General features: G+C 56.4%; 1 protein-coding gene across 1 annotated transcript; it reads left to right on the forward strand.

The window, feature by feature from the left end:
• Positions 1-1,261: 1,261 nt before the first annotated feature.
• On the forward strand, positions 1,262-25,186 carry LOC136118684 (myosin-6). The gene is made up of 37 exons (XM_065871939.1): positions 1,262-1,462; positions 2,595-2,738; positions 2,983-3,139; positions 3,237-3,264; positions 3,550-3,661; positions 3,931-4,023; positions 4,925-4,988; positions 5,254-5,352; positions 5,782-5,885; positions 5,970-6,108; positions 8,135-8,403; positions 8,682-8,852; positions 10,045-10,354; positions 11,043-11,113; positions 11,404-11,491; positions 11,581-11,698; positions 11,844-11,967; positions 12,252-12,388; positions 13,660-13,915; positions 14,038-14,280; positions 14,430-14,606; positions 14,892-15,037; positions 15,264-15,354; positions 17,484-17,873; positions 18,225-18,351; positions 18,443-18,561; positions 18,924-19,120; positions 19,664-19,847; positions 20,021-20,186; positions 20,317-20,441; positions 21,343-21,651; positions 21,893-22,096; positions 22,671-22,796; positions 23,008-23,283; positions 24,448-24,543; positions 24,665-24,799; positions 25,163-25,186. Exons 1-37 carry the CDS (start codon positions 1,262-1,264, stop codon positions 25,184-25,186), a joined length of 5,820 nt encoding a protein of 1,939 aa, XP_065728011.1.

Here is a 25,186-nt window from a genome sequence, read left to right on the forward strand (position 1 = left end):
TATCTGCCCATCAGTCCTTTGGAGGGGAGGAATGTGCCCAAGGACTAAAAAAAGGGCCTGGAGCCAGAGGGGCTAGGGCGACAGACCTTTCATGGGCAAATCTGGAGGCCCTCTTGTCCTCTTGTCACCTCCAGAGCCAAGGGATCAAGGGAGGAGGGGCCGGGAGGGGAGAGAGGTGGGAGGGAGGGTCCCTAGGGAAGGACTCCAAATTTAGGCAGTGGGTGGGTGCAGCAGGATATAAAGGATCGTGCTCTAGGGACAGACTGACACTCCTCTGAACCAGGTAAGATGGGGTTTGGGTGGGAGCTCCGTACCTAGCCCTCAGAGCCCCCAACTTGAGGGGAACGGGGGTGCAAGTCAGTCGGAGGCCCAAGGGTTCTGCTAAAACTGACTTTCTCCAGCCCTGGGAAGTTCCCACTGACAGAGGGGAGGTTCTAAGGGGAAAACCAGAAACCTCTTTTCTTCTCCCATCTACATTTCTTTCCCTGCATCTGTCCTCTCCTGCTTTCTGTATCCTGCGTGTGCTTTCTCCATGTTTGTCCCTCCTTGGATGGCTTCCCTCTCCTTGTCCAATTTTATTTTGCCTCTTGGTCTTTGTCAGTACTTGTCACTATCATACTTCTTTGTCTGTCTCTCCTCCTGCCCTTCACAGCTGCGTGTTCTAATCTCCTTGCCTCTCTGTTTCCAACTCAGACTCCACATCCCACTCCTCTCACTTTTACTAGCTCTGCGTCCTTTCTTTTCTGTCTCCCTGCCTCTCATCTGCCCGACTGCCCATGTCGGTCTGTCCCACTCGGCTGGCTCTCGATTTAGCTTCCCGGCTTACTTCTCCCCACGGGCCTGCCTCCGTTGTTCCTCATTCTCCTTGTCTGTTCTTCCCTCTGCCTGGCTGTACCTCTGTGGCTCCGCCCATGGTCTAGAGTCTCCAGGATTCTCTGTGAAGAGATCGCCGGGTGAGAACCACCCCAATTTTCTCCTGGAAGCCAGGCTGCTGCTCTCCTCTGAGCAGCTCAGCACCTCGCCTTAGCAAACTCTAGCCAATTCCACCCCACGCAGACCCCTCGCAGATTCTCCTTCAGCTTCACATCAGAGGGCAAGGGAAGCAGAACCCGAGTTGGGGAGGGCTGGACCCAGGCCAGGTAGGGAGGTGAGACTGATAGGACCCAGGTGGTGAGGGGGTGGGGCAGAGAGTCAGGGGCAGAGGGCAATGCCACCCACTGAGGCCTGGGCCCTCCTGTCTCAGCCGCAGAGGAGGGACAAGATGACCGATGCCCAGATGGCCGATTTCGGGGCGGCGGCCCAGTACCTCCGCAAGTCAGAGAAGGAGCGTCTAGAGGCCCAGACCCGGCCTTTCGACATCCGCACTGAGTGCTTCGTGCCGGATGACAAGGAAGAGTTTGTCAAGGCCAAGATCTTGTCCCGGGAGGGAGGCAAGGTCACTGCCGAGACGGAGAACGGCAAGGTGTGTGGGGCACAGCACGGGGTGGTGGGTGCAGGGGTGGAGCCACATGCAGTGGGAGCTGAGGGGCTCTGGAGAAGAGCCAAAGCCAGCGGGGGTGCTGGATGAGCCCCCTCGAGAAGCCCAGCATCTGAGTAAGAACTGACCTTTCTTGTTAGGTCTGAGCAGGTGTAACGAGGCCCCACGCCAGCCCGTTGCCAGAGAGGATGCTGGCGGCCAAAAACCTCAGCTGGTTTCCTCTTCAGAGGGGACTTGTAGATAAAGAGGGCATAGACACAGCATCAAATGAAGCTCCCTTCTCAAACCTGCGTCCCTCCACTCTGCCTCAGTTTCCTCCATGAACCGAGTCTCCCCAGTCCTCCCCAGCCATACCAAGAGCAAACTTTTACCGATGAACGCAAAGAGCAGGAACTCTTGAGCAGAATGTTCAGTCCAGAGCTGACGACTGGCACTCAGAAATCCACAGTCCTGGTCCCTCATGCCGACCACGAGAACTGCCACTGGTCAGCAGCAGTGGCTCAGAACCTCTGGGGACTTTGACCCTGAACCCAGCTCTGCCACTAGCAGCCACCATGCTGGCAAATCATTTAGTTATTCGATCCACAGCTTTCTCCACTGTAAAAAATGCTGGAATACCTACTTGCAGGATCTCATGACGTCAGGGCACGGCAAACTGACCAGTGGAGATCGAACCATTTGACAGTGACCAATGAAGAGTGTAAGGTAGATGGATGAGATGTTTTTCCATTAGTGGCAAGGTTTGCCCTGAGCAATTGATTCCCTGAAGTACTGCCCCCAGGAGTCAGGGTAAGGTGTGTGTGCACAGGTCAGAGAGTAGCCAGCCCTAGACAGTTAAGCAGGGACTGAACGGTGATGCTCATGGGCACAGGGTCTGGGGAACTGGCAAGACACAGGGACTCTAGGACAGTACCTAGGAAGGGAGAGACAGTGAGCAGGTAAATTATCTGGTGTCATGGGAAGCTATGGGCAAGGGCCCAGGCACTGGTGAGAGAAGAGCTAGGGGAACGAGGCCGGGTCACAGCCTGTACTCTGGGAGGAGGTAAGTGGGCGAGGCTGGCAAGGGTCCTGGTGGGAGTGTGGTCACCCCTGTCCTACTGCCCCAACCCCTCCCCAGACGGTGACCGTGAAGGAGGACCAGGTGTTGCAGCAGAACCCACCCAAGTTCGACAAGATCGAGGACATGGCCATGCTGACCTTCCTGCACGAGCCCGCAGTGCTCTTCAACCTCAAGGAGCGCTACGCAGCCTGGATGATCTACGTGAGTGTGTCCTGCACACGGCGGGCAGCCTGTCCTGCACAGAGTCCAAAGTAGGCCGGGGCGATTCTCTCACGGGGAGGGGGTTGGAACTCTCCCAGAGGGCTCTCTGCCCCTATCCCATCCCTGGTCAGCTGCAGGAAGAGAGAAGCCAGCTGGGCTGACCAGGGACTCTTCTGCCTGTCACCACTGCCCACCCCAGGCTCTCCCTTCCAACTGCTCATGACTGCCCTATCTCCCCTTTCAGACCTACTCGGGCCTCTTCTGCGTCACCGTCAACCCCTACAAGTGGCTGCCCGTGTACAACGCCGAGGTGGTGGCCGCCTACCGGGGCAAGAAGAGGAGCGAGGCGCCGCCCCATATCTTCTCCATCTCCGACAACGCCTACCAGTACATGCTGACAGGTGGGCCGGCTGCTCCGACCTGTGGCTCCTCAGCCCCACACCCGTGGACCTGGGCCCTCAGCCCTGACCCCATTGCCTCTGCTCTTTTCTCTTCCAGATCGGGAGAACCAGTCAATCCTCATCACGTGAGCAAACACCATCCACCCACAGAGGGCCGTGGGCTGGGGGGGATCCAGGCTGATTCCTGGGGGTGATGGGGTGGGGAGGAAAGGTTTAAGGCGGAGACTGCAAGGAACTGGGCTCTCCGAGGAGTGCCGGAGTGACCTACAGTGCTGGGCAGACTCTGCAGGGAGCTGGGCCCCGGGGGAGGAGATTAGATGGCTGGGACTCTGAGAGAGGAGGGTGCAGTGCTGAACTTCGAATGGAGGACGGTGGGAATCTGGGCTCTGATGGGTCCCTGTTGCCCCCAGCGGAGAATCTGGGGCAGGGAAGACTGTGAACACGAAACGTGTCATCCAGTACTTTGCCAGCATCGCAGCCATAGGTGACCGTGGCAAGAAGGACAACGTCAATGCAACCAAGGTGCCGGGTGGGCCACGGGCTCGGCAGAGGGGGACTGGGGGGTGGGCTGACCAGGTGACCCCTAGCCCTGCCCTGGGAAACAGTGTGGACTGCACCCCTGAGCCCAGTGCTCAAGACCTACCTGGCAGGAGACACACACTCTGTGGTCTGAATATGACCCGTTGGAGCAGCAGACCCCCCCAGCAGTCCATCCGGCCACACCCCTGCCCTCCCCACCACCACCTGGAGGTGGACTGGAGATGCAGCCCCACGCTCTGCTCCCTCTGCAGGGCACCCTGGAGGACCAGATCATCCAGGCCAACCCCGCCCTGGAGGCCTTCGGCAACGCCAAGACAGTCCGGAACGACAACTCCTCCCGCTTCGTGAGTGCACCTGACCACTGCCAACTGGCCTCATGCGGCCTCAACAAAAAAAAGGGGGGTGCAGTTTTGCCAACAGTCACCCCACCTGGTTGATTGTCCTGCATTTGGTTTTGGGATATCAAATAACACACACACACACTCCAAACCCTCCCCACTCAGCCAGGCCCCCGAGTGCTGGGAACTCAAGAAAAGAGACCCAGAGCTACCACAGCTGTTCCAGAGCCGAGTAACAGGGCTGATTTGGGTCACATTCTAGATTTTCCTTATGACTGTTTCCAAAGCTCTTCCACACTGGAAGTGGGAAGAGAGCATGGGCGTTGGAGCCAATTCCCCAACATTCCATCTGTCCAGCAAGTCCCCACACCCCTCTGAGCCCCAGTTCCTTCATCAGTGAGACAGAGGTAGTAGTATCTACCTTGCTGGTTATTGGGAGGATTACAAAAGATCATATCAGAGGTACAAACAGGACACATTCTATCAGTGCTCATTCCTGTGTCATTTCTTTCTTTTTTAAAAAATATTTATTTGGCTGAGCTGGGTCTTTAGTTGTGGCACGTGGGATCTTCATTGTGGCATGCGGGATCTCTAGTTGTGGCGTGCAGGATCTATTAATAGTTCCCTGACCAAGGATTGAACCTGGGCCCCCTGTATTGGGAGAGCAGAATCCTAACAGCTGGACCACCAGAGAAGTCCCCTCCTGTGTCATTTCTGCTCAGAGATCCCTGGGTGGCATGTGGGGATGGGCATCCTCTTCCCTGTTTTACTGATACTAAACTGGGATTCCAAAGAAGTCATTTACATTTCCAGAACCGTCCAGGGCATTCTGGGTTGCGATGAGGTCCAGGATCTCCATGCGTCTCTTCTGGCCAGTTCTCTCACTCTTTGTCCCATCTGCCCCCAGGGGAAGTTCATCAGGATCCACTTTGGAGCCACTGGAAAGTTGGCTTCTGCAGACATAGAAACCTGTGAGTACGTGGGGAGCCCTGCCCACACCTCTGGGTCCTCCACCTCTGCCTTCATTCCCGCCAGATGCCCCACCTCAACATTTCCCCTCCATCTTCTGTCTCTGTCTACATTTGCCTCTTGGCTTTAGAATTCTTCTTCCTTTAAACCGTATCTTTCCCCGGGCTCTCTCCACTTGCTGTGAGAGCCCTTCTCCCCTGACCTCCACCCTGTTGCTGGCTTGGCTTTTTCCCTCCTTACCTGCCTCCCCGCCTCTCCTCACTTCAGATCTCCTGGAGAAGTCCCGGGTGATCTTCCAGCTGAAGGCTGAGAGGAACTACCACATCTTCTACCAGATCCTGTCCAACAAGAAGCCAGAGCTGCTGGGTGAGCCCAGCCCGATGGCCCTGCTGCCCCCAGCGCCCTCCGCAAGCCCGCCTGTGCAGGGCAGATCCCTCCTCCTCACCCGTCCTGCCAGCCTGCTCACCCCCACTCCTTCCATCTGCCCCTTGCCTTTCTCTTCCTCCCTCACCTTGGACTCCCCTGTGTCAATTCTTGCCTCCCTTTCCACCCTTCCTTGCTGCTTTACTCCTTCTCCTCTGCATTTGCCTCCCCTTCTCCCACCTGTCATTCTCCCACCATCCTCCCACCCTGGGTCCTCGCTGCCCACTTTTCCTTTCCTTCTGGGTCCTCCCCTTGGTCCTTGCTGACGGTCCTCCTCTCTACCTGCTCCCGCTCTTCCCTTCATCCCACCCCTGCCCCCCACCGTGCCCCCTCCCACCCCCTTGCCCCCTGCCCTGTCCCCCGCCTGGACAGACATGCTGCTGGTCACCAACAACCCCTACGACTACGCCTTCGTGTCTCAGGGGGAGGTGTCCGTGGCCTCCATCGACGACTCCGAGGAGCTGGTAGCCACGGATGTGAGCTAGGAGGCAGTGGGCGGGTCCCGGGGCTCCTGGGCCACCCGCCCCGCCACCCACTCTGCCTCTCTTGCCCTGCCCCAGAGTGCCTTCGACGTGCTGGGCTTCACTCCTGAGGAGAAGGCCGGTGTCTACAAGCTGACGGGTGCCATCATGCATTACGGAAACATGAAGTTCAAGCAGAAGCAGCGGGAGGAGCAGGCCGAGCCCGACGGCACTGAAGGTTCGAGGACAGGAGAGCAGGCACTGAGAAGGCCTGAGGGGATGGGCATCTGCCCGTCATGCAGAGACAGTCCTCTGGGAGCACGGTCTCCCATTCTGTGTCCAAAAGGGGTGCCTTTCAACGATTTTATTTTTGGCTGCGTTGGGTCTTCGTTGCTGTGCGTGAGCTTTCTCTAGTTGGGGCGAGCGGGGGCTCCTCTTCGTTGCAGTGCGCGGGCTTCTCATTGGGGCGGCTTCTCTTGCTGCGGAGCACGGGCTCTAAGAGCACGGGCCTCAGTAGTTGAGGCACGTTGGCTCGGTAGTTGTGGCTCGCAGGCTTAGTTGCTCCGCGACATGTGGGATCTTCGCAGACCAGGAATTGAACCCGTGTCCTCTGCATTGACAGGCGGATTCTTAACCTCCGTGCCACCAGGGATGCGCCCCTTTCAATGATTTTTAAGGAGTTACGTTCACAGTAGCGATGTTAGGACCTCGATAGAGAAAGTGGAAAGAAACCAGGAGTAGGAGAAGCAGGTGGTTGAAAGGCTGCGCTTTCTCCCAGGGCGGGCTCAGCCCCACCCCAAGGCCACCTGGCCCAGGCTCCAGGCTTTCTTCTCCATTAGAACCTAGCCGGATGCCACCCTGCATCCCAGACAGGCTGGCTCCCAGAGGACCGGAGGCTTGTGGGTGGGTGAAGGCCGGGACATGGGAGAAGTGGGCAGACAGGGAGGCACCTCTCAATCCCGCTAGCTTCTCAACCCAGCTGCACAGAGCAGAAGCGAATTGGGGAGACTTCCTTCTGCACCCAAGACACCCTCAAGCCCAGGAAAGCAGAGAACTGATCTCTGCACATCCCCATCACTAATGCAGTGTGTATGTGAGGGATGCCCAGGCCTTGGGTGAGCCCCTCGCAGCCTCCGTGCCATGTTCTGTTTGGGAGGCGGGAAGCCAAGGGTCAGGACACAGCTCAGGGCATTGGCGCATCACCCACATCGCTGGGCCTCAGTTTCCCCCTCAGTGGAATGGAGCGAAAGCCCTTCCCAGCTCCCTCTAAGGCTATCTCGAGAATCCTTTGAGAAGGAGATGTGAAGGGGTGTGAACAGGGCTGGACAAACGCCCAAGAACGTTCCTCTTGGCCCACCTTCAAGGACCCCTTCTCTATGTCTGTCCAGATCAAATGCCAAGCCTCAGTTTCACAATAGCATGTTGCCAGTTATCACAGAACTCTTGAAATTAAACCAAATAAATTCCTTCTAACTAGATATCATATGTTGGATGGCACATCTGGAGAGCTGGGGATTGGGGGAGGGTGACCAACATACTGTTAGGAACCTTGATTTCCCAGCCAGCCATGTTGGCCAACACATAGATTCAGGGTAGAGCAGGCCCAGTCCTGGGCTAGATCCTGGGACTGGGGACAAAGGAGGAAAGAAGCAGAGGACAGCATCAGCCACAGTCCCTGCCCTGGAGAGATGAAGGGATGCAGTGTGGTAGGAGGTCCTGGGGTGAGGGAGGGGCCTGGGCTCCAGCCTGACTCAGGCACACACTGGCTGTGTCACCATTGCAAGCCTTGTGCCCTTCAGGCCTCTATTTGCAGCTCTTTTTTTTTTTTTAATTTATTATTTACTTTTGGCTGCGTTGGGTCTTCGTTGCTGTGCGCGGGCTTTCTCTAGTTGGGGCGAGCGGGGGCTACCCTTCGTTGTGGTGCGCAAGCTTCTCATTGCGGTGGCTTCTCTTGTTGCGAAGAATGGGCTCTAGGCGTGCAGGCTTCAGTAGTTGTGGCACACGGGCTCAGTAGTTGTGGCTCACGGGCTCTAGGGCGCAGGCTCAGTCGTTGTGGCACACGGGCTTAGTTGCTCCGCGGCATGTGGGATCTTTCTGGACCAGGGCTCGAACCCGTGTCCCCTGCATTGGCAGGCGGATTCTTAACCACTGCACCACCAGGGAAGTCCCTATTTGCTACTCTTTAACGAGAGAGGCAGGACCTGATGGTCCTGGGAAAGAGGGTCTGCTGAAAGTGCTTGCTTATCCCTTTCCTTCTCCACCAGATGCTGATAAGTCTGCCTACCTCATGGGGCTGAACTCAGCCGACCTGCTCAAGGGGCTGTGCCACCCTCGAGTGAAGGTGGGCAATGAGTACGTCACCAAGGGGCAGAATGTCCAGCAGGTGTACTACTCCATCGGGGCACTGGCCAAGGCCGTGTACGAGAAGATGTTCAACTGGATGGTGACGCGGATCAACGCCACCCTGGAGACCAAGCAGCCGCGCCAGTACTTCATAGGCGTCCTGGACATCGCCGGCTTCGAGATCTTCGACGTGAGTGGGGAGCCCCAGGGCCGGGAGAACAGTAACTCCCTGGTTCGCACAGGAAGCCACCGCTGGCCGAGCCGGCTGCAGGCCAGGCGCGGGGACGGCGGTGTGCTCTGGTGGAGACGGTCATGTGTCTTCAGGGCGCCCTCCCTCCCCGCCCTGACAGGGGAGGGGAGGGGCCAGCTGCACCCCTTGCCGGGCTGGACGCGGCCCTGGGCGCACCGCATGGGCCACGGACAGCTGCCCGCCTGACCCGCTCCCCTCCCCCACCCCCCACTCTGTAGTTCAACAGCTTTGAGCAGCTCTGCATCAACTTCACCAACGAGAAGCTGCAGCAGTTCTTCAACCACCACATGTTCGTGCTGGAGCAGGAGGAATACAAGAAGGAGGGTATCGAGTGGGAGTTCATCGACTTCGGCATGGACCTGCAGGCCTGCATCGACCTCATCGAGAAGGTGCCGCTTCGGCCCCTCCACCCGGTCCCCTTCACCCGCCATCCCAGACAAAGTGGCAGCCCTGTCCCTCTACACCCAGGAAACTAGTCCCAGAATCCCAAGCCCTGCTTTCACACACTGTGACATGACAAGCATACACAGGTCCAGCCCTTCCTTCTCTCCCCAACACCTAAGACCTTGTCCTGTCTGGTGGACACCTCCCAGGGTCTTAAGAGGGGGATGTAGTGAAGGAGAGGGCTCCTGGCCCCTCTGACACCCCATGAGAAGCGTCATTCGTGGAAAGAAACTAGGCTGAAACTAGACATGTCAGCTTCCCATCCTCTCCCTGTTGGCTGAGGATAAGCCCTTGTTCAGCTCCTCTTATCTATGGAGGTTCCTCAGAGGAGACAGGATGGAGCCTGTGGGAGGCTCCCAGTGCTGACTTGCTCCCAGGGCTCCACTGCTGATGGAGGCCAGAGGCCGCAGCAACTGCCCCTCTCCCAGCCCAGCCACTGGCCAGTCAGAAAACAGGGCCTTCCCCAAAAGCTTTGCGTAGTTATCCAGGGTGCTGCTCTTCCAGAGGCCTCAGATTTCCCTGAAATTGTATGTAAAAGTGTGTGTGGACTGGTGGTGGGCGAGGTGTATATGCAAGTGGGTGTGTGTGTGTATGTGCGTTTCTCTGGGGAGGGAGTCTTTGGATTTGCCAAATTCTCAGTAGGATCCCTGCCCCAAGAAAAGTCAAGAGCTGCTACGCTTTCTGAAGTGCAGGACGTTGTGCAGAGCCTGGATCCCTCTAACCGTTCCTTGAACGATTGTTACCCGTCATATAGGCAGGAGTCTGGCCTGCCCTGTAGTCTGGTGCCTCTGACACATCTCTGTCCCAGCCTTCACCCCGTGCTGGGGCAGGGAGCCATTCAGGAAGAAGGGGCTGTTCTTGAGCCCTGGGGGGCCAGGGGCTGGGGATTGGGAGTACGGGGCTCTTCTCTGGGTCCACTGGGTTAGAAAGAGGTTACATTGCCCAGATCTGAATGTATTCGGATTTAGGTTAACTCCAGGAATATTGGCTTCCTGTATCGGGACACGAGGTACCAGCTCAGGCTCTCTGTGGCCTGCCTGCTACGCTGGGCTGCAGTCTCTCCTCTGTCGGGGTATGGGACTCTGCAAGCCTGGGAGTGCACTCAGTGATGCTCTCCCCTCCCCACCCTGCCATCAGCCCATGGGCATCATGTCCATCCTGGAGGAGGAGTGCATGTTCCCCAAGGCCACTGACATGACCTTCAAGGCCAAGCTGTACGACAACCACCTGGGCAAGTCCAACAACTTCCAGAAGCCACGTAATATCAAGGGGAAGCCGGAAGCCCACTTCTCCCTGATCCACTATGCTGGCACCGTGGACTACAACATCCTAGGCTGGCTGGAGAAGAACAAAGACCCGCTCAACGAGACAGTAGTGGGCTTGTACCAGAAGTCCTCCCTCAAGCTCATGGCCACACTCTTCTCCTCGTATGCCTCCACTGATGTCGGTAAGAGGGCAGCCCTGCACTGCCAGAGCAGTTCCGGAGGTGCAAGGGGCCAGGATCCCGCTGCTTCAAAGCACACAACTCGAAAGGCAGGAGGGAGCCCGTGAGCCACGGGAGGGGGTCAGGAGATCCCACAGCGGCCCATCTCTACCCCTTCTGTGGAAGTGCCATTTTGCCCTTTGGGTTATGGACGTTGTTGTACATGCTGTGCATCTCTTCAAGACTCTGAGCAACTGAAGATCAGTGAGGGTGGCACGCACATCACTGCAGCAGGCCTGGCATGGAGCCGTGCCTGCAGGAGGTCACAGTAAATGTTGAGAGGATCACTGAACATACAGTAGAACAAACGAGCCTCCAGTTCAGAGAAGGAAGAGAAAGGGTGTGAACTGAAACGATGAGGGTAAAGTACAAGAAGAAAAGTAGAAAGTGGAAAGATGTAAGCATGGGTAGGGGTTAGAAGGGAATGGGAAGAGAAAGCACAGATGTTATTTCAATGCTTGCTTTGTGTCAAGCACTGGAAAGGCAAGCTCCATGCTTGATCTTTTCTAATCTTCTCCTCCTCATGAGAAAAGTGAGACTTAGAGAATAACTTGCCCAAAGTCACACATCTAGTGAGCAGCAGAGCCTTGCCCCTACCCGAGGGCTCCTCCGTTTTCAAGCCCTTGTTCATCATTCCTTCTCTTGTTATTAGGGGACAGCAGTAAAGGCAAAGGAGGCAAGAAAAAGGGCTCATCATTTCAGACAGTATCGGCCCTCCACCGGGTAAGAAGGACCCAGAGATGCCAAGAGACTTGTGGTGGGCAGGCCCAGCCCGGAGCATTTTGTCTGCACCACCCTAACCTGATGCTCTGAGTTTGGAGAGGAAAGAAGCTAGAGTTATGTGGTCATTTTTGGCATGTAAATTCTATACAAGCCTGAACTCACATCATAAATTATGTATCAGCTCCCTATCCCTTTGAGGGTTCTGGTGACAGGTTGTCTGGGTCCCAGGGCTCAGGGACCAAAGGGATGGTCCCTGTGGCTCTTGACCTCCAACTCTCATCCACCCCCAGGAGAATCTGAACAAGCTGATGACCAACCTGAGGACCACCCACCCTCACTTTGTGCGCTGCCTCATCCCCAATGAACGGAAGGCTCCCGGTGAGCGATGCACAAGGGTTTAGTCTGGAGAGGGCACTTGGCATCCACTTGCCCTAAGGCTGACCCCTCCCTCTCCCTCCCTGCCACAGGGGTGATGGACAACCCCCTGGTCATGCACCAGCTGCGCTGCAATGGCGTGCTGGAGGGCATCCGCATCTGCAGGAAGGGCTTCCCCAACCGCATCCTCTACGGGGACTTCCGGCAGAGGTGGGCACCACGGCCCCCCAGGGCTCAGGGAACAGGGGGAGCGTGGGCAGCCTCGGGTGGGAGGGGAGTCTTCAGGTGGCCTCAGATTCTCTGGGCAGAGCAGATCAGTGCAGAACGTGGGTAACTACAGGCACCTCCCTCCCAGGTACCGCATCCTGAACCCGGCAGCCATCCCCGAGGGCCAGTTCATTGACAGCAGGAAAGGGTCAGAGAAGCTGCTGGGCTCCCTGGACATTGACCACAACCAGTACAAGTTTGGCCACACCAAGGTGAGTCTAGAGCCCCATGGGGTGGCGTTGCAGGATGTGCGACCATGCTGAGTGGACCAGCTGGGAGTTTGGAAGGCAGACCCCTGATTCCTGGCTACCCGTATCAACCAAGGGCTGGAACCCAGGCTTCCATTCTGTCTTGTTTTTCACATTTCACTCCCAGGTCTAGGATGTGCGGGTAACAGGGCCCTGGGAAGCTGAGCCAGGGTCTCCCACACTCTCCCTCCACCCTGACTACGCTTCTCTGAGGCTGTGGCCCCCTTGGCTCTACCCCTCACCCCCAGGTGTTCTTCAAGGCGGGGCTGCTGGGGCTGCTGGAGGAGATGCGGGACGAGAGGCTGAGCCGCATCATCACCCGCATCCAGGCACAAGCCCGGGGTCAGCTCATGCGCATTGAGTTCAAGAAGATCCTGGAGCGCAGGTGAGGCTGGAGGGAAAGAGAGAGGCACTCCCAGAGATGTAAGAGGCAGACAAGCAGAGCGAAGTGTCGTGGGTCAGGAGACCTAAATTCAAATCCTGGCTGCACCACTTACTAGCTAGCCTGAGCAAGTGACTTTGCCACTCTGGGTCTCATTTTGAATTCTTTAAAAAAGAAAATTCCAAAAAGAAAAAAAAAGAAAATTCCCCTTAGGGAAATACAAATTAAGACTCCAATGAGATACCATTTTAAAACACTAGATTGACAAAAATCAAGAAGTCTGACCCTCTGCTTATGGATGTGTAAATGTGTGCAATCTCTTTGGAAAACAACGTATCATTTTCTTTTAAAGTTGAACAGTTACATACCTTTCCACTCCTGAGTGCATTGCCACAGAGAAACTCCTGCACGTGTTCAACATGAGACAAAAAAAGAATCTTTATAGTAGCATTGGTCAAAATAGCAAAGATCTGGAAACAACTTGACTTTTCATCCACAGGAGAATGGGTGAATAGTAGTATACTCATTCATGGGAATATTATAAAGCAATGAAAAAGGACGGAACTAAAACTACATGGTACAATATGTTTGCACCTTATTGCTGAGTAAACAAAAGCAAGTCACAGAAGGATACTTACTGTGTGATGCAATTTTTATAAATCTCAGAAATAATTTTTAAAATAGCATATTGTTAAAAGATGCATACACACATGGTTAAAATATTTTTTGAAGAAGTTAGGAGACAAAAAACACAAGATTCGAGGTAGTGGCTTCTTCTGGTGGAAGGACCAGGAAAGGGGATGGGGTGGAGCCCACAGGCAGAATCAGCGATGGCAATGCTCTAGTTCTTGTTTGGGTGATGAGTTCATGGACAGTCATTTTGTTTCATGCTTCATAACTTACACATATATTATAGATATTCCTAAATGGAAAATATCATCTTTTTAACATGCTTGAGGTTCTTACGAGATTAGAAACACCGAACACAGTAGACATTCTACAAGTGGTAGCTTCCATAGCTACTAATACTCCAGTAAGGAAGGTATAAACTGCCCTTTTGTTGAATTGATCAATTAATAACTATTTGTGGAGCAACTCCACGTTCAGTGTGGTTATGCTGAGGTGGGGTTGCCTATCAAGGCTACAGGACAGGGTGCCTGCCGTCAGGTGCCTACAAACTTGCTTACATGTGCTGGGAGCCGAGTGCCGCTGGCCCCATGATTGCGAAGCGCTCTTTTACAGTGCCCTTCCCTGCCTCCATGTTTCTTTGCCAGGGATGCCCTGCTGGTAATCCAGTGGAACATTCGGGCCTTCATGGGGGTCAAGAATTGGCCCTGGATGAAGCTCTACTTCAAGATCAAACCGCTGCTGAAGAGCGCAGAGACAGAGAAGGAGATGGCCACCATGAAGGAGGAGTTTGGGCGCCTCAAAGAGACGCTGGAGAAGTCGGAGGCTCGACGCAAGGAGCTGGAGGAGAAGATGGTGTCCCTGCTGCAGGAGAAGAACGACCTGCAGCTCCAAGTGCAGGCGGTGAGACCATTTCTCCTCTCACCTCCCCTGGATTATAGCCCGTCTCATCACCAGGGACTGAGTCTCAGAGCTCTGGCTCTCTTTAAGACCCTGGATCTCTCCTCTCTGTCGTCTTCTCCCAGGAACAAGACAACCTGGCTGATGCGGAAGAGCGCTGCGACCAGCTGATCAAGAACAAGATCCAGCTGGAGGCCAAGGTGAAGGAGATGACCGAGAGGCTGGAGGACGAGGAGGAGATGAACGCCGAGCTCACGGCCAAGAAGCGCAAGCTGGAAGACGAGTGCTCTGAGCTCAAGAGGGACATTGATGACCTGGAGCTGACGCTGGCCAAGGTGGAGAAGGAGAAGCACGCCACAGAGAACAAGGTGAGGGCAGCTCCCTCTGGCTCCAGCCCAAGTCTCCTCAGGATTCCGAGACCTGAGTGCGGCCCCGGTCCTTGGCATTGGAGGTCTCCACAGATGTCTCCAGGTTGGTGACCTTTGACCCTAAAGGGGATGGGGTTCTTGGTCAACAGGTGAAGAACCTGACAGAGGAGATGGCTGGGCTGGACGAGATCATTGCCAAGCTGACCAAGGAGAAGAAAGCTCTGCAAGAGGCCCACCAACAGGCCCTGGATGACCTTCAGGCTGAGGAGGACAAGGTCAACACCCTGACCAAGGCCAAGGTCAAGTTGGAGCAGCAGGTGGATGATGTGAGTAGTAACAACCATGCTCCATCCCTCTCAGGTTGGGATCTTTCAGGCAACACCAATGGCCAAGGGGTTCCCAATCCCCAGAACTAACTTCCATGACCCCTGGGGCCCTTTTCTTTCTGCAGTTCCTCACTAGGCTGGGTCTCTAATCCTTCATGCTTGCAGGGCTAACTCTGCTGGTTTGACTTCCAACCCCATTGGCCTTTGGGTTTAGAAGGGAGCCGAAGAGGATGCACTGTGGATCTCAGGTTTCCTACATCCTGTTCATTTTCTTTTCTCCACCAGCTGGAGGGATCCCTGGAGCAGGAGAAGAAGGTGCGCATGGACCTGGAGCGAGCCAAGCGGAAGCTGGAGGGTGACCTGAAGCTGACCCAGGAGAGCAACATGGACCTAGAGAACGACAAGCTGCATCTGGAAGAAAAGCTCAAGAAGTAGGAGCCTGCGGCGTCCAGGAGGGGCTACTGAGGGTGTCTGGCCTGAGGGTTAGACGGCAAGGTGCTGCAGCACCTCTGGCCAAGGCTGCTCTGGGCACACAGCCCCCGCCCCCCACCTCACCCTCGGGGGCCAGGGGGAGGGGACTGGTCCTCGCATACCGAGGCAGAAGGAGAGGATGGGCACAGAGAAAGGAAAACCACCTGTCACCCTCTTCTCCTCCAGGAAGGAGTTTGACGTTAATCAGCTGAACGGTAAGATTGAGGATGAGCAGGCACTGGCCCTTCAGCTGCAGAAGAAACTGAAGGAAAACCAGGTGAGGTTCTGGGTGTAGCCACCGGGAGCCCAAGGGCGCTGAGGCAGCTGAGGCTGTAGGAGCTGCTTAGGGTTCTAGACAGTATCTAGAACTCCAAGCCGCCCGGAGGCCCCAACAGCCCTGACTTACAGGCACTTGGGAACATCAGCCTTCCCCCATTAGAGCAATAGTGTCTTATTTCAGCAGGACTATTTGGGGGAGAGGGTGGGGATCATACTTACTAAAAGGGCTTCTCTTGCTGAGCTATGCTCCACCTCGTGGGTTTTCTATTCTGGGACAATTGGTAGGGCTCCGTTCTCCTCTAACCCTTACTTGTGGTGCTTCTCCCCACTTCACGGGGGTGAGAAGAGCCTTCATGGAGCACCTTGCCATGGGAAGCTCTGTTCTTATTCTTCCCAGGTATTTACCCTAGCCACTAACTCAGTCTGGATCCCCACAGAGCACCGTGATATGGAATCAACTCCTGCAAACTTGAACAAGTCACTCCCCATCCTGAGCCTCAGATTCTCCTCTCATCTGTAAAATGGGACTAATGACCCCTGCCTTGCAGAGGACCAGAAGAGACATTGTATAGGAACCCACTTTGTCAACCAGGAGGCAACATATATATGTTATTTTAATATAGCTCAGGCTAGAGAAGTGAGCCGGCCACTTGCAAGAAGATGTTCTTTTGTCTTTCGCATGGCTTTCTCATCCCTCTGCAGGAGGAGATTGAATTAACAGCCAGAGTCTCCCTTGCCTCTAATGCACCCTGAATTTTAATGTGCTTTTAGTCCCATGTTTGTCAGAAGAGCCCTGGAAGCAAGGAAGGCAGGTTCTCTCGTTCCCATTTCATAGCTGCAGAAGCTATACGGCCAGATCTGGACATAGTGACCCCAAGGCCACAGGGACTCAGCTATTTATCCTCTCATTTTCTTATGAGACCACTAGTGGAGAGAGCTAATCTCCCCTCAGCATTCAGGGTCGATGGCCCAGGGTACAAGTGACACATGAACACAATTCCCCTCCTCTGGGGGCTGCTCAGGGGCTGGTCTGCCTTCAGTGATACTCTCCCCTCCCATCTTCTTGGGTGCCCCTTCTGGGTTTTAGCCCGAATATTAGGACGTCCCCAGGTTCTCCTACCCTGGTCTGGGCAACCTCTTTGACTGTTGAACCCAGAACAACTGTGCTGTTATCCTCACCAGGTCTTGGCAGTGTGCTGTGGCTCCTCCTCCTTCCTGTCCAAGCTCTTGCACTCAGTCCCCATTCTCCATCCCGGGAGCAAGGGTCTGGTGGTTCTCTCTCTCCTGCTCCCAGGACCCCCTCACACAATTGCATCAACACATCCATAACCACAGATGAAGGGATCCCACCAATCCTCCCCTTTGCTCCTTGCTAGTCAGACAACAGATCAAAATTGTAAATGGGACATTCTGCCAATTTAGTCAGGCCAAGGCTAAGGCCAGAAAATAATGAGGTAGGGACATGATACAGAGGAGGGCACCCTGCTAGCACTCACCTGGCCTGGAAGGGAACAATTAAGCTGGAACCAGGCCCTGGGCATAAATGAAGTAAGCCCTGGAGAGTGAGGAATATGGTTGATTGGAGTTTGTGGTTAATTCGGAAGATTACAAAAGTTCTTGATCATTTGGAGGCGTACTGTTGCAAATATTTGTAAACTACAAGCACCAGCTTTCCTGCCTTATCATTAGCAGAGCAGAGCCTAGTGAATCTGTGGAATCTTTGAGACCCAGGACCTCACGGGATCTCAAGATCCCTCTCTGAAGACAGATTCTCAGGACTCAGGGCTGCAGATGCTCAGACTGGGTCTGAGACGCCCCTCCAGGAAACGCCTTGAGAGTTTGGCTTCAACCAAATTCCCACTGACGGTCTGTGCATTATAGGATGTTTGGCAGCCTCCCTGGCCCCTGCCCACTAGATGCCAGTAGCAACACCCACTCCCCAAGTCAGGACAATCAAAAATGTCGACAGACCTCGTTGACTGTCCCCTGGGGCACAGAATGTCCCCTGGTGAGAACCACTGCTCTGCAGGACCTGGGTGCTTTGGCCAGGAGCCTTCTAGAGCCCTGGGGAGGGGGCTGTGATGGAGGGGTCAGGCGGTGGGTCTGAGCCCCCTATACCCTGCCCAGGCACGCATCGAGGAGCTGGAGGAAGAGCTGGAGGCCGAGCGCGCTGCCCGGGCCAAGGTGGAGAAGCTGCGCTCAGACCTGTCCCGGGAGCTGGAGGAGATCAGTGAACGGCTGGAGGAGGCTGGCGGGGCCACGTCCGTGCAGATCGAGATGAACAAGAAGCGCGAGGCTGAGTTTCAGAAGATGAGGCGGGACCTGGAGGAGGCCACGCTGCAGCACGAGGCCACGGCGGCCGCCCTGCGCAAGAAGCACGCCGACAGCGTGGCTGAGCTGGGCGAGCAGATCGACAACCTGCAGCGCGTGAAGCAGAAGCTGGAGAAGGAGAAGAGCGAGTTCAAGCTGGAGCTGGACGACGTCACCTCCAACATGGAGCAGATCATCAAGGCCAAGGTGGGCCTCTGCTCTCCTCTCCTCGCCCTCTCCTCCCTCACAGCCGCGCAGTGCGCCTTCCTTCCACTTCCTCTCTGCCATCGCTCTTATTCTCACTCCCTCCGTCACCCTCTGGTCTCTCTCCCTCTCTCCCTTGCACCTGCCTTGCCCTCCACCTGTGTCTCCATCTCCTCACCATCTCTCCCTTCTTTAATTCATGCATCCCCTCCAGATTGTGCCCCTCCAGCCCCGCCCCATTTCACCCCCCACCCCCCACATCTGTGCGCTCCCCAACCTTGGCCCTCCCTTCCTTCCTCCAGTCAACCCAGCCCCTCCCACCTTCACCTTTCTCTCGTCCCTTACCGCCTGAAGGCAAACCTGGAGAAGGTGTCCCGGACACTGGAGGACCAGGCCAACGAGTACCGGGCGAAGCTAGAAGAGGCCCAGCGCTCCCTCAATGACTTCTCCACCCAGCGAGCCAAGCTGCAGACGGAGAATGGTGGGTGCCCCTAACCAGCCCTGCGCCTGCCTCACGGAAGATCATCAGTTGCCCCCTTCCATGGCCCACAAACACTTGTTCCCACCTGCAGGTGAGCTGTCCCGGCAACTGGAGGAAAAGGAGGCGCTGATCTTGCAGCTGACCCGAGGGAAGCTCTCCTACACCCAGCAGCTGGAGGACCTCAAGAGGCAGCTGGAGGAGGAGGGCAAGGTGAGGCCCGGCTACGGGGCAGCAGACAGGATTGATGGCAGCCCTGGGGCAACCAACCTCAGAAATGGAGCCTGGAAGCTGCAGAGAGCCCTCTGTAATGAAAAGACCTCCAGGCCAGGTTCTTCTACTCTTCAGCTAAGCCACACCCGAACATCACTGAGTGCCTCCTTTCTTATTTGGAAGGGATGGGCAGACTGGGAAGGTACCTTAAGATGTTGAGATTCCACACCAGCCCTCACCCTGAAGGAGGCCGAGGCTTGGTTGAAGTTCACAGATATGAAAAGGATCTGGAGAATGGGGACAGGGCCTTCCCTCCCACCTTCCCAGATGCTGAACCCACCTCCCGGTGTTGCCTCTCCCAGGCGAAGAATGCCCTGGCCCACGCGCTGCAGTCAGCCCGGCACGACTGTGACCTACTGCGGGAGCAATACGAGGAGGAGACGGAGGCCAAGGCCGAGCTGCAGCGCGTCCTGTCCAAGGCCAACTCGGAGGTGGCCCAGTGGAGGACCAAGTATGAGACGGACGCCATCCAGAGGACCGAGGAGCTGGAGGAGGCCAAGTGAGTTCCGGGCGGACCCCACCCTGCTTCTAAGAGAGGAAGGCTCAAGAGGACATGGGTAGAGACAGGCAGAGTGGGCACGGGAGGCAGACTTGAGGTGGAAGAGAGGAGGTGGGGAGAAACGTGGTAGGCAATACAGGTGCTTGCGAGGGAGCTGGGATCCTGCGCTCTGAGTGAACCCTGGCTGGCCCTGACTCACTTCCTGTGACGGGCGAGCTTTTGGCCCGGGTTATACCTGATGCTCACGTATAAGACGAGCAAAAAGCTTGTTGGTCAGAGGAGCTACCGCCGATCAGCCTGGGTGGGGAGAAGTGAGGGCTGCCACCCTGATGCCGCTCCCTGTAGGGAAGAGCCTCTGTTCTAGGCACCCGAAGCCCTGGCTCCCTGGAGGCTGGGGTTCCAGGGCTGAAGGGCTGCTCAGTGTCCCAAGGAGCTGTGTGGGAGGGCCGGGCCCTCCTCATCTGGCAGTTCAGGGAGGGGCCATCCCAAGGTCCCGCTGTTCCCAGGTAGAGTGACACACATACACCCAAACGCGCCGGGCAGGAAGAAGCTGGCCCAGAGGCTGCAGGACGCCGAGGAGGCCGTCGAGGCCGTCAACGCCAAGTGCTCCTCGCTGGAGAAGACCAAGCACCGGCTGCAGAATGAGATCGAAGACCTGATGGTGGACGTGGAGCGCTCCAACGCGGCCGCCGCGGCCCTGGACAAGAAGCAGAGGAACTTCGACAAGGTGGGCCCAGGCTGGGGGCTCGCAGCCAGGGGCCAGAGCAGGCGGGCAGGCGGGAGTCAGGAACGTCCTCCCAGGAGGCAGAGGCTGGGAGGAGGCTGAGCCCAGGAGAGGGGCCTGGGCGCCTCTGGACGTGGGGCTGGGGCTGCCCGGTGAGCCGCGTCCCGTCCCCGCAGATCCTGGCCGAGTGGAAGCAGAAGTACGAGGAGTCGCAGTCGGAGCTGGAGTCCTCGCAGAAGGAGGCGCGCTCCCTCAGCACCGAGCTCTTCAAGCTCAGGAACGCCTACGAGGAGTCCCTGGAGCACCTGGAGACCTTCAAACGGGAGAACAAGAACCTGCAGGGTGCGGGCCGGGGGCGGGGGTGGGGGCGGGGCAGGGAGGGTCCGCACGTGGCGCCACCCAGCGGCTCCTAGAGGCGTGCGCCCCGTTGGAGCCTGGCTGCCCCCAGCTGAGCGGCCCGCCCCTCCCACAGAGGAGATCTCCGACCTGACTGAGCAGCTGGGCTCCAGTGGAAAGACCATCCACGAGCTGGAGAAGGTCCGCAAGCAGCTGGAGGCCGAGAAGCTGGAGCTGCAGTCGGCCCTGGAGGAGGCCGAGGTGAGGGCCTGGCTCTGCCTGCACCCCTGCCTCCGACCCTCTCCTACCCACCCCTGCCCTCCTGTCTCTGACTCCGCACACTCCCTCACCTGGGGGTGACGCTGACCCAAGACAAAATCTATCAGCTCCTTATTCTTAGTCCAAGGTCATATACCCACTACCCATGACTACCTCCAAAGCCAAGGTCTGTGCAAAGGAAAATGCCACACACAGCTTGATCATAGGTTTGTTTCCCACTGGGTTTATAAAGTTGAAACCTGGCCATCATAACAACCCCTCAGACAGGGGGTGGGAGCATGGGCTCCAGACTCAAACAGACTTGAGTTTGAAACTTGGCTTCAGGACCACCACTTTGTCATTGGGCAAGTTCCTTAAGCTATCTGTACCTCGGTTTTCTCATCTGTAAAATGGCATCAGTTGTACATACCTCATGAGATTTTACGCATGACTATTATGAAGATTAAACGAGGTATCGTGTTTAAGTGCTTAATATACGTTAGCTATTGTTACTGTTCATTTGTGAGAACCTAGCGATAGCCCCGAGATTTGGGGCTTCTAACGTTTTTCACTACAGGGTGAGGCACCTGGGAAACAAAGAGAAATGTTCAAATTTCTGGTTGTAAAAATCCTTCCCTTTTCTATGCTATTTTAGATGGGTCAGGATCATGCAGTGTTGGTGCTGGAGGGTCTTGACAGTTGTGAGCTCAGACCCCTTTCCTTGACAGAGGAAACCAGGGGTATCCAGCACTTCCTCCCCCAGAGCACCCGGATGGCCTGGGATGCAGGTCCCCCCTCCCCATCTCTTCTCCTCTTGGCTGACACCTTGCATCCTCCCAGCCTCCCTCCCCAATGTACCCTGTGCCCTGACTTCCTCGGACCCTCTCTCCCCACCCCCCTCCAGGCCTCTCTGGAGCACGAGGAGGGCAAGATCCTGCGGGCCCAGCTGGAGTTCAACCAGATCAAGGCAGAGATGGAGCGGAAGCTGGCAGAGAAGGACGAGGAGATGGAGCAGGCGAAGCGCAACCACCTGCGGGTGGTGGACTCCCTGCAGACCTCCCTGGACGCGGAGACGCGCAGCCGCAACGAGGCCCTGCGGGTGAAGAAGAAGATGGAGGGCGACCTCAACGAGATGGAGATCCAGCTCAGCCACGCCAACCGCGTGGCCGCCGAGGCCCAGAAGCAAGTCAAGAGCCTCCAGAGCTTGCTGAAGGTACCTGGTGACTCTTGGAATCAGGAAGTCACCTCACCCAGAGAGGGGCGGTGGCCGAGTTGGGGGGTGGCGTCCCATCACAGCACCAGATCCCTCCTGCCCCCGGGGCCGTTGCAGGCACCTCCCACAGGTCCCACCTGAGCCACCGCCAGGGGCTCTCCACAGCATCCAGTTCAGCTGCCGGCCTTCTGATGGGCCAGAGCCCAGCTGCCTGTCTCACGCCCACTCTCCTGATGCGCAGGACACCCAGATCCAGCTGGATGACGCGGTCCGTGCCAACGATGACCTGAAGGAGAACATCGCCATCGTGGAGCGGCGCAACAACCTGCTGCAGGCCGAGCTGGAGGAGCTGCGGGCCGTGGTGGAGCAGACGGAGCGGTCCCGGAAGCTGGCCGAGCAGGAGCTGATCGAGACCAGCGAGCGGGTGCAGCTGCTGCACTCCCAGGTGAGAGGCCAGGAGAACAGAGCCAGGGCACCTAGCAATGCTCTGAATCAGATGCCCTGAGAAAGCATACGTCCAAGCACATGGGTCATAAATTATTTCATCTCTTGGACCAGCTCGCCTCTGTTAGTCATGGCTGCGGAACCACAGCCTTGAGAAAGGGGTCTACACTTAAAAGCTAAGAGTGTCATGGTGGATTGGTGGTGCCTGGCAAAATCACATATCTGGGAGTCGTGGAATGCATGCTGTTATGTGATATCCTACATCGAGAAGACAGCCAGCCTCAGCTTGCTGTATTAAAATGGGACTTTTGGGCTCCCCTGGTGGCGCAGTGGTTGAGAGTCCGCCTGCCGATGCAGGGGACGCGGGTTCGTGCCCCGGTCCGGGAAGATCCCACATGCCGCGGAGCGGCTGGGCCTGTGAGCCATGGCCGCTGAGCCTGCGCTTCCAGAGCCCGTGCTCCGCAACGGGAGAGGCCACAACAAAGAGAGGCCCGCGTACCGCAAAAAAAAAAAAAAAAAAGTGTAGCATCAGGCAGCAAAGCAGACATTCAACAGTTTTCTTTGCCTTTATCTAGAACACCAGCCTCATCAACCAGAAGAAGAAGATGGAGGCAGACCTGTCCCAGCTTCAGGGCGAAGTGGAGGAGGCAGTGCAGGAGTGCAGGAATGCCGAGGAGAAGGCCAAGAAGGCCATCACGGACGTGAGTGACCGCTCCCCTTCTTGCCCTCCCCGAAAGACTCGAACCAGGCCTGTGGGTCCAGGCCAGGCCACTGTGCTGTAACAGCGGTGACTCTGCCACTCTGTGGGTTTGAGGGCCTCAGGGAGCAAACGGCAGGATGGGAAAGAGGTGATCCTTAATGGAAAGAAGGGGCCCCGGGGTCCTGTTGTTTTACGCTCTCTGCCGTGCACAGGCCGCCATGATGGCGGAGGAGCTGAAGAAGGAGCAGGACACCAGCGCGCACCTGGAACGCATGAAGAAGAACATGGAGCAGACCATCAAGGACCTGCAGCACCGGCTGGACGAGGCCGAGCAGATCGCCCTCAAGGGCGGCAAGAAGCAGCTGCAGAAGCTGGAGGCCCGGGTGCGGGAGCTGGAGAATGAGCTGGAAGCCGAGCAGAAGCGCAACGCAGAGTCGATCAAGGGCATGAGGAAGAGTGAGCGTCGCATCAAGGAGCTCACCTACCAGGTGCGGGCACGGCGGCTGCTCTGGGGCCAGGCCCTTAGGAGTGGATGTGAAAGCGCATCCCTCGCGCCCCCCTCCTGACCCACACAGGCCCCACACAGGCCCCACACGGAGCCACCCAGCCCTCTCGCCACCTGCTCCTTGAGAAGCTGTCTTGAGATTAATTTTCTTTCACAATCTCTGCAGATAGTTTGGCTTGAGTCCATGAATTTTTCTAGCGAAGGGAAAATCTACTTCTACTTCTTGAAAGCTCTTTGAACCAGCATTTCCCCAGTTTTTTAATAACCTGAAGCGCTACCATGAAGGCTTCAGAACAGTCCAAGCAATCTTTCCACCAGTCTCAGAGGCAGGGGCATTGTGTGGCCTTTTAGTGATAAAAGTCAGGGATGGGAAAAGGCTCAGATCTTCCATGGAACTTCTAGGACCACAAACAGAAGGCCTTAGAGAAAGAAATCCCAAAATGTTCTAAGCCCTCCATCTGTATAGCTCAGAGCTTATGCCTTTGACCTGTTATTTTCACAGTGTGCCTGGGCAGGAGAGACAGAGAAAGGGGGTATTGGTCCATTTGACAGCTGGATATGAGAGACACAGGAAAGAGACACAGATGTAGAACTTCAGGTGTATTGTGGGCATAAGTGGCGATAGCACCCTAGCACATGCAATGATCAGGAATGATCACGTGACATTGGAGCCACTGATCCTGGTGCCCGATACCTGACCCAGTAAAACATATATTGGGTTATGATAGATTAGAATGACCTGGATTTTGATAATCCCTTCTTTCTGCTTTCCTCATTAGTCCTCTCTGGTCACTCCAGAACCACTGGCCAAGAGCACCTCTGGTGCTCCAGATTAGAGCTGGAACACCCCTGATGTCTCCATATTATCAGATGAAGAAATCCCGTTTGGTTCTGAGCCCCTCCTCCCATTTCTCACCTTAGGGCCACAGCCCTCCTTGCTTTTTAGATCCTGGACTGAGGACCTTGCCGTGCCCTTTGACCTATAAGTAGTGTCAGAGATGAAGTTTCCCCACCACCTCTTTGACCTGGCCTGTTGGAGGGAAGAGCAGCTAAGGCGTGAGGAGAAGATGGGGTGGTGAGGGAGGGAGAGACAATCGCTCCTGCCACCCCCCAAAAAAACTGGCTTCTCCCGTCCATATGCCCCCAGACGGAGGAGGACAGGAAGAACCTGCTGCGGCTGCAGGACCTGGTGGACAAGCTGCAGCTGAAGGTCAAGGCCTACAAGCGCCAGGCCGAGGAGGCGGTGAGTGACCCTGACGGGGCCCAGGCCTGGAGGAGGGGACAAGGAGCCGGCCCCCAGGCTGGGAGTCTAATAATCCCTGGCTCTTCTCACCTCATCCTCCCGCCCCCCCGAACCCCCGCAGGAGGAACAGGCCAACACCAACCTGTCCAAGTTCCGCAAGGTGCAGCACGAGCTGGACGAGGCAGAGGAGCGGGCGGACATCGCCGAGTCCCAGGTCAACAAGCTGCGGGCCAAGAGCCGCGACATCGGCGCCAAGGTGGGTCCCTCCCCAGACCCCACTACTCAGCCCCCTAGCAGCGCGGCCCCAATGTCAGTGCCCTCTTAGTGGGCACTCCTCCCCCTGTATTTGGATAGCCCTGAGGGTCCCACAGCACTCACACCTGAGCATCCCCCCTCCTGCTCAGAGAAGCCCCCCACAGACTGGAACCTCCTTAGAAAGCCCAGTCCCACCCCCACCCCGAACCACAAGGGCCCCTAAATGGGACCCCAAGATCCCTGAGGCCTGAACCTCTCCCCACTAAGGGCATCTCCCTTAGGCCCCTCAAAGCCCTAGAGATTCCTCCCCACACCCTTCCTCCCTCCCGCCAGCTGCCCCCTCACACCTTTTATTCTTTCTCAGCAAAAAATGCACGATGAGGAGTGA

Source organism: Phocoena phocoena, chromosome 2, assembly GCF_963924675.1.
Source record: "Phocoena phocoena chromosome 2, mPhoPho1.1, whole genome shotgun sequence".
Lineage (NCBI taxonomy): Eukaryota > Metazoa > Chordata > Mammalia > Artiodactyla > Phocoenidae > Phocoena > Phocoena phocoena.

Bases quoted from the DNA above. Each gene is read 5' to 3' on its own strand.
- LOC136118684 (XM_065871939.1), top strand. From the start codon at position 1,262: ATGACCGATGCCCAGATGGCCGATTTCGGGGCGGCGGCCCAGTACCTC. The intron at 5,886-5,969 runs GTGAGCTAGGAG...GCCCTGCCCCAG, and splicing joins AGGAGCTGGTAGCCACGGAT to AGTGCCTTCGACGTGCTGGG. The intron at 23,284-24,447 runs GTGCGGGCACGG...ATATGCCCCCAG, and splicing joins TCAAGGAGCTCACCTACCAG to ACGGAGGAGGACAGGAAGAA.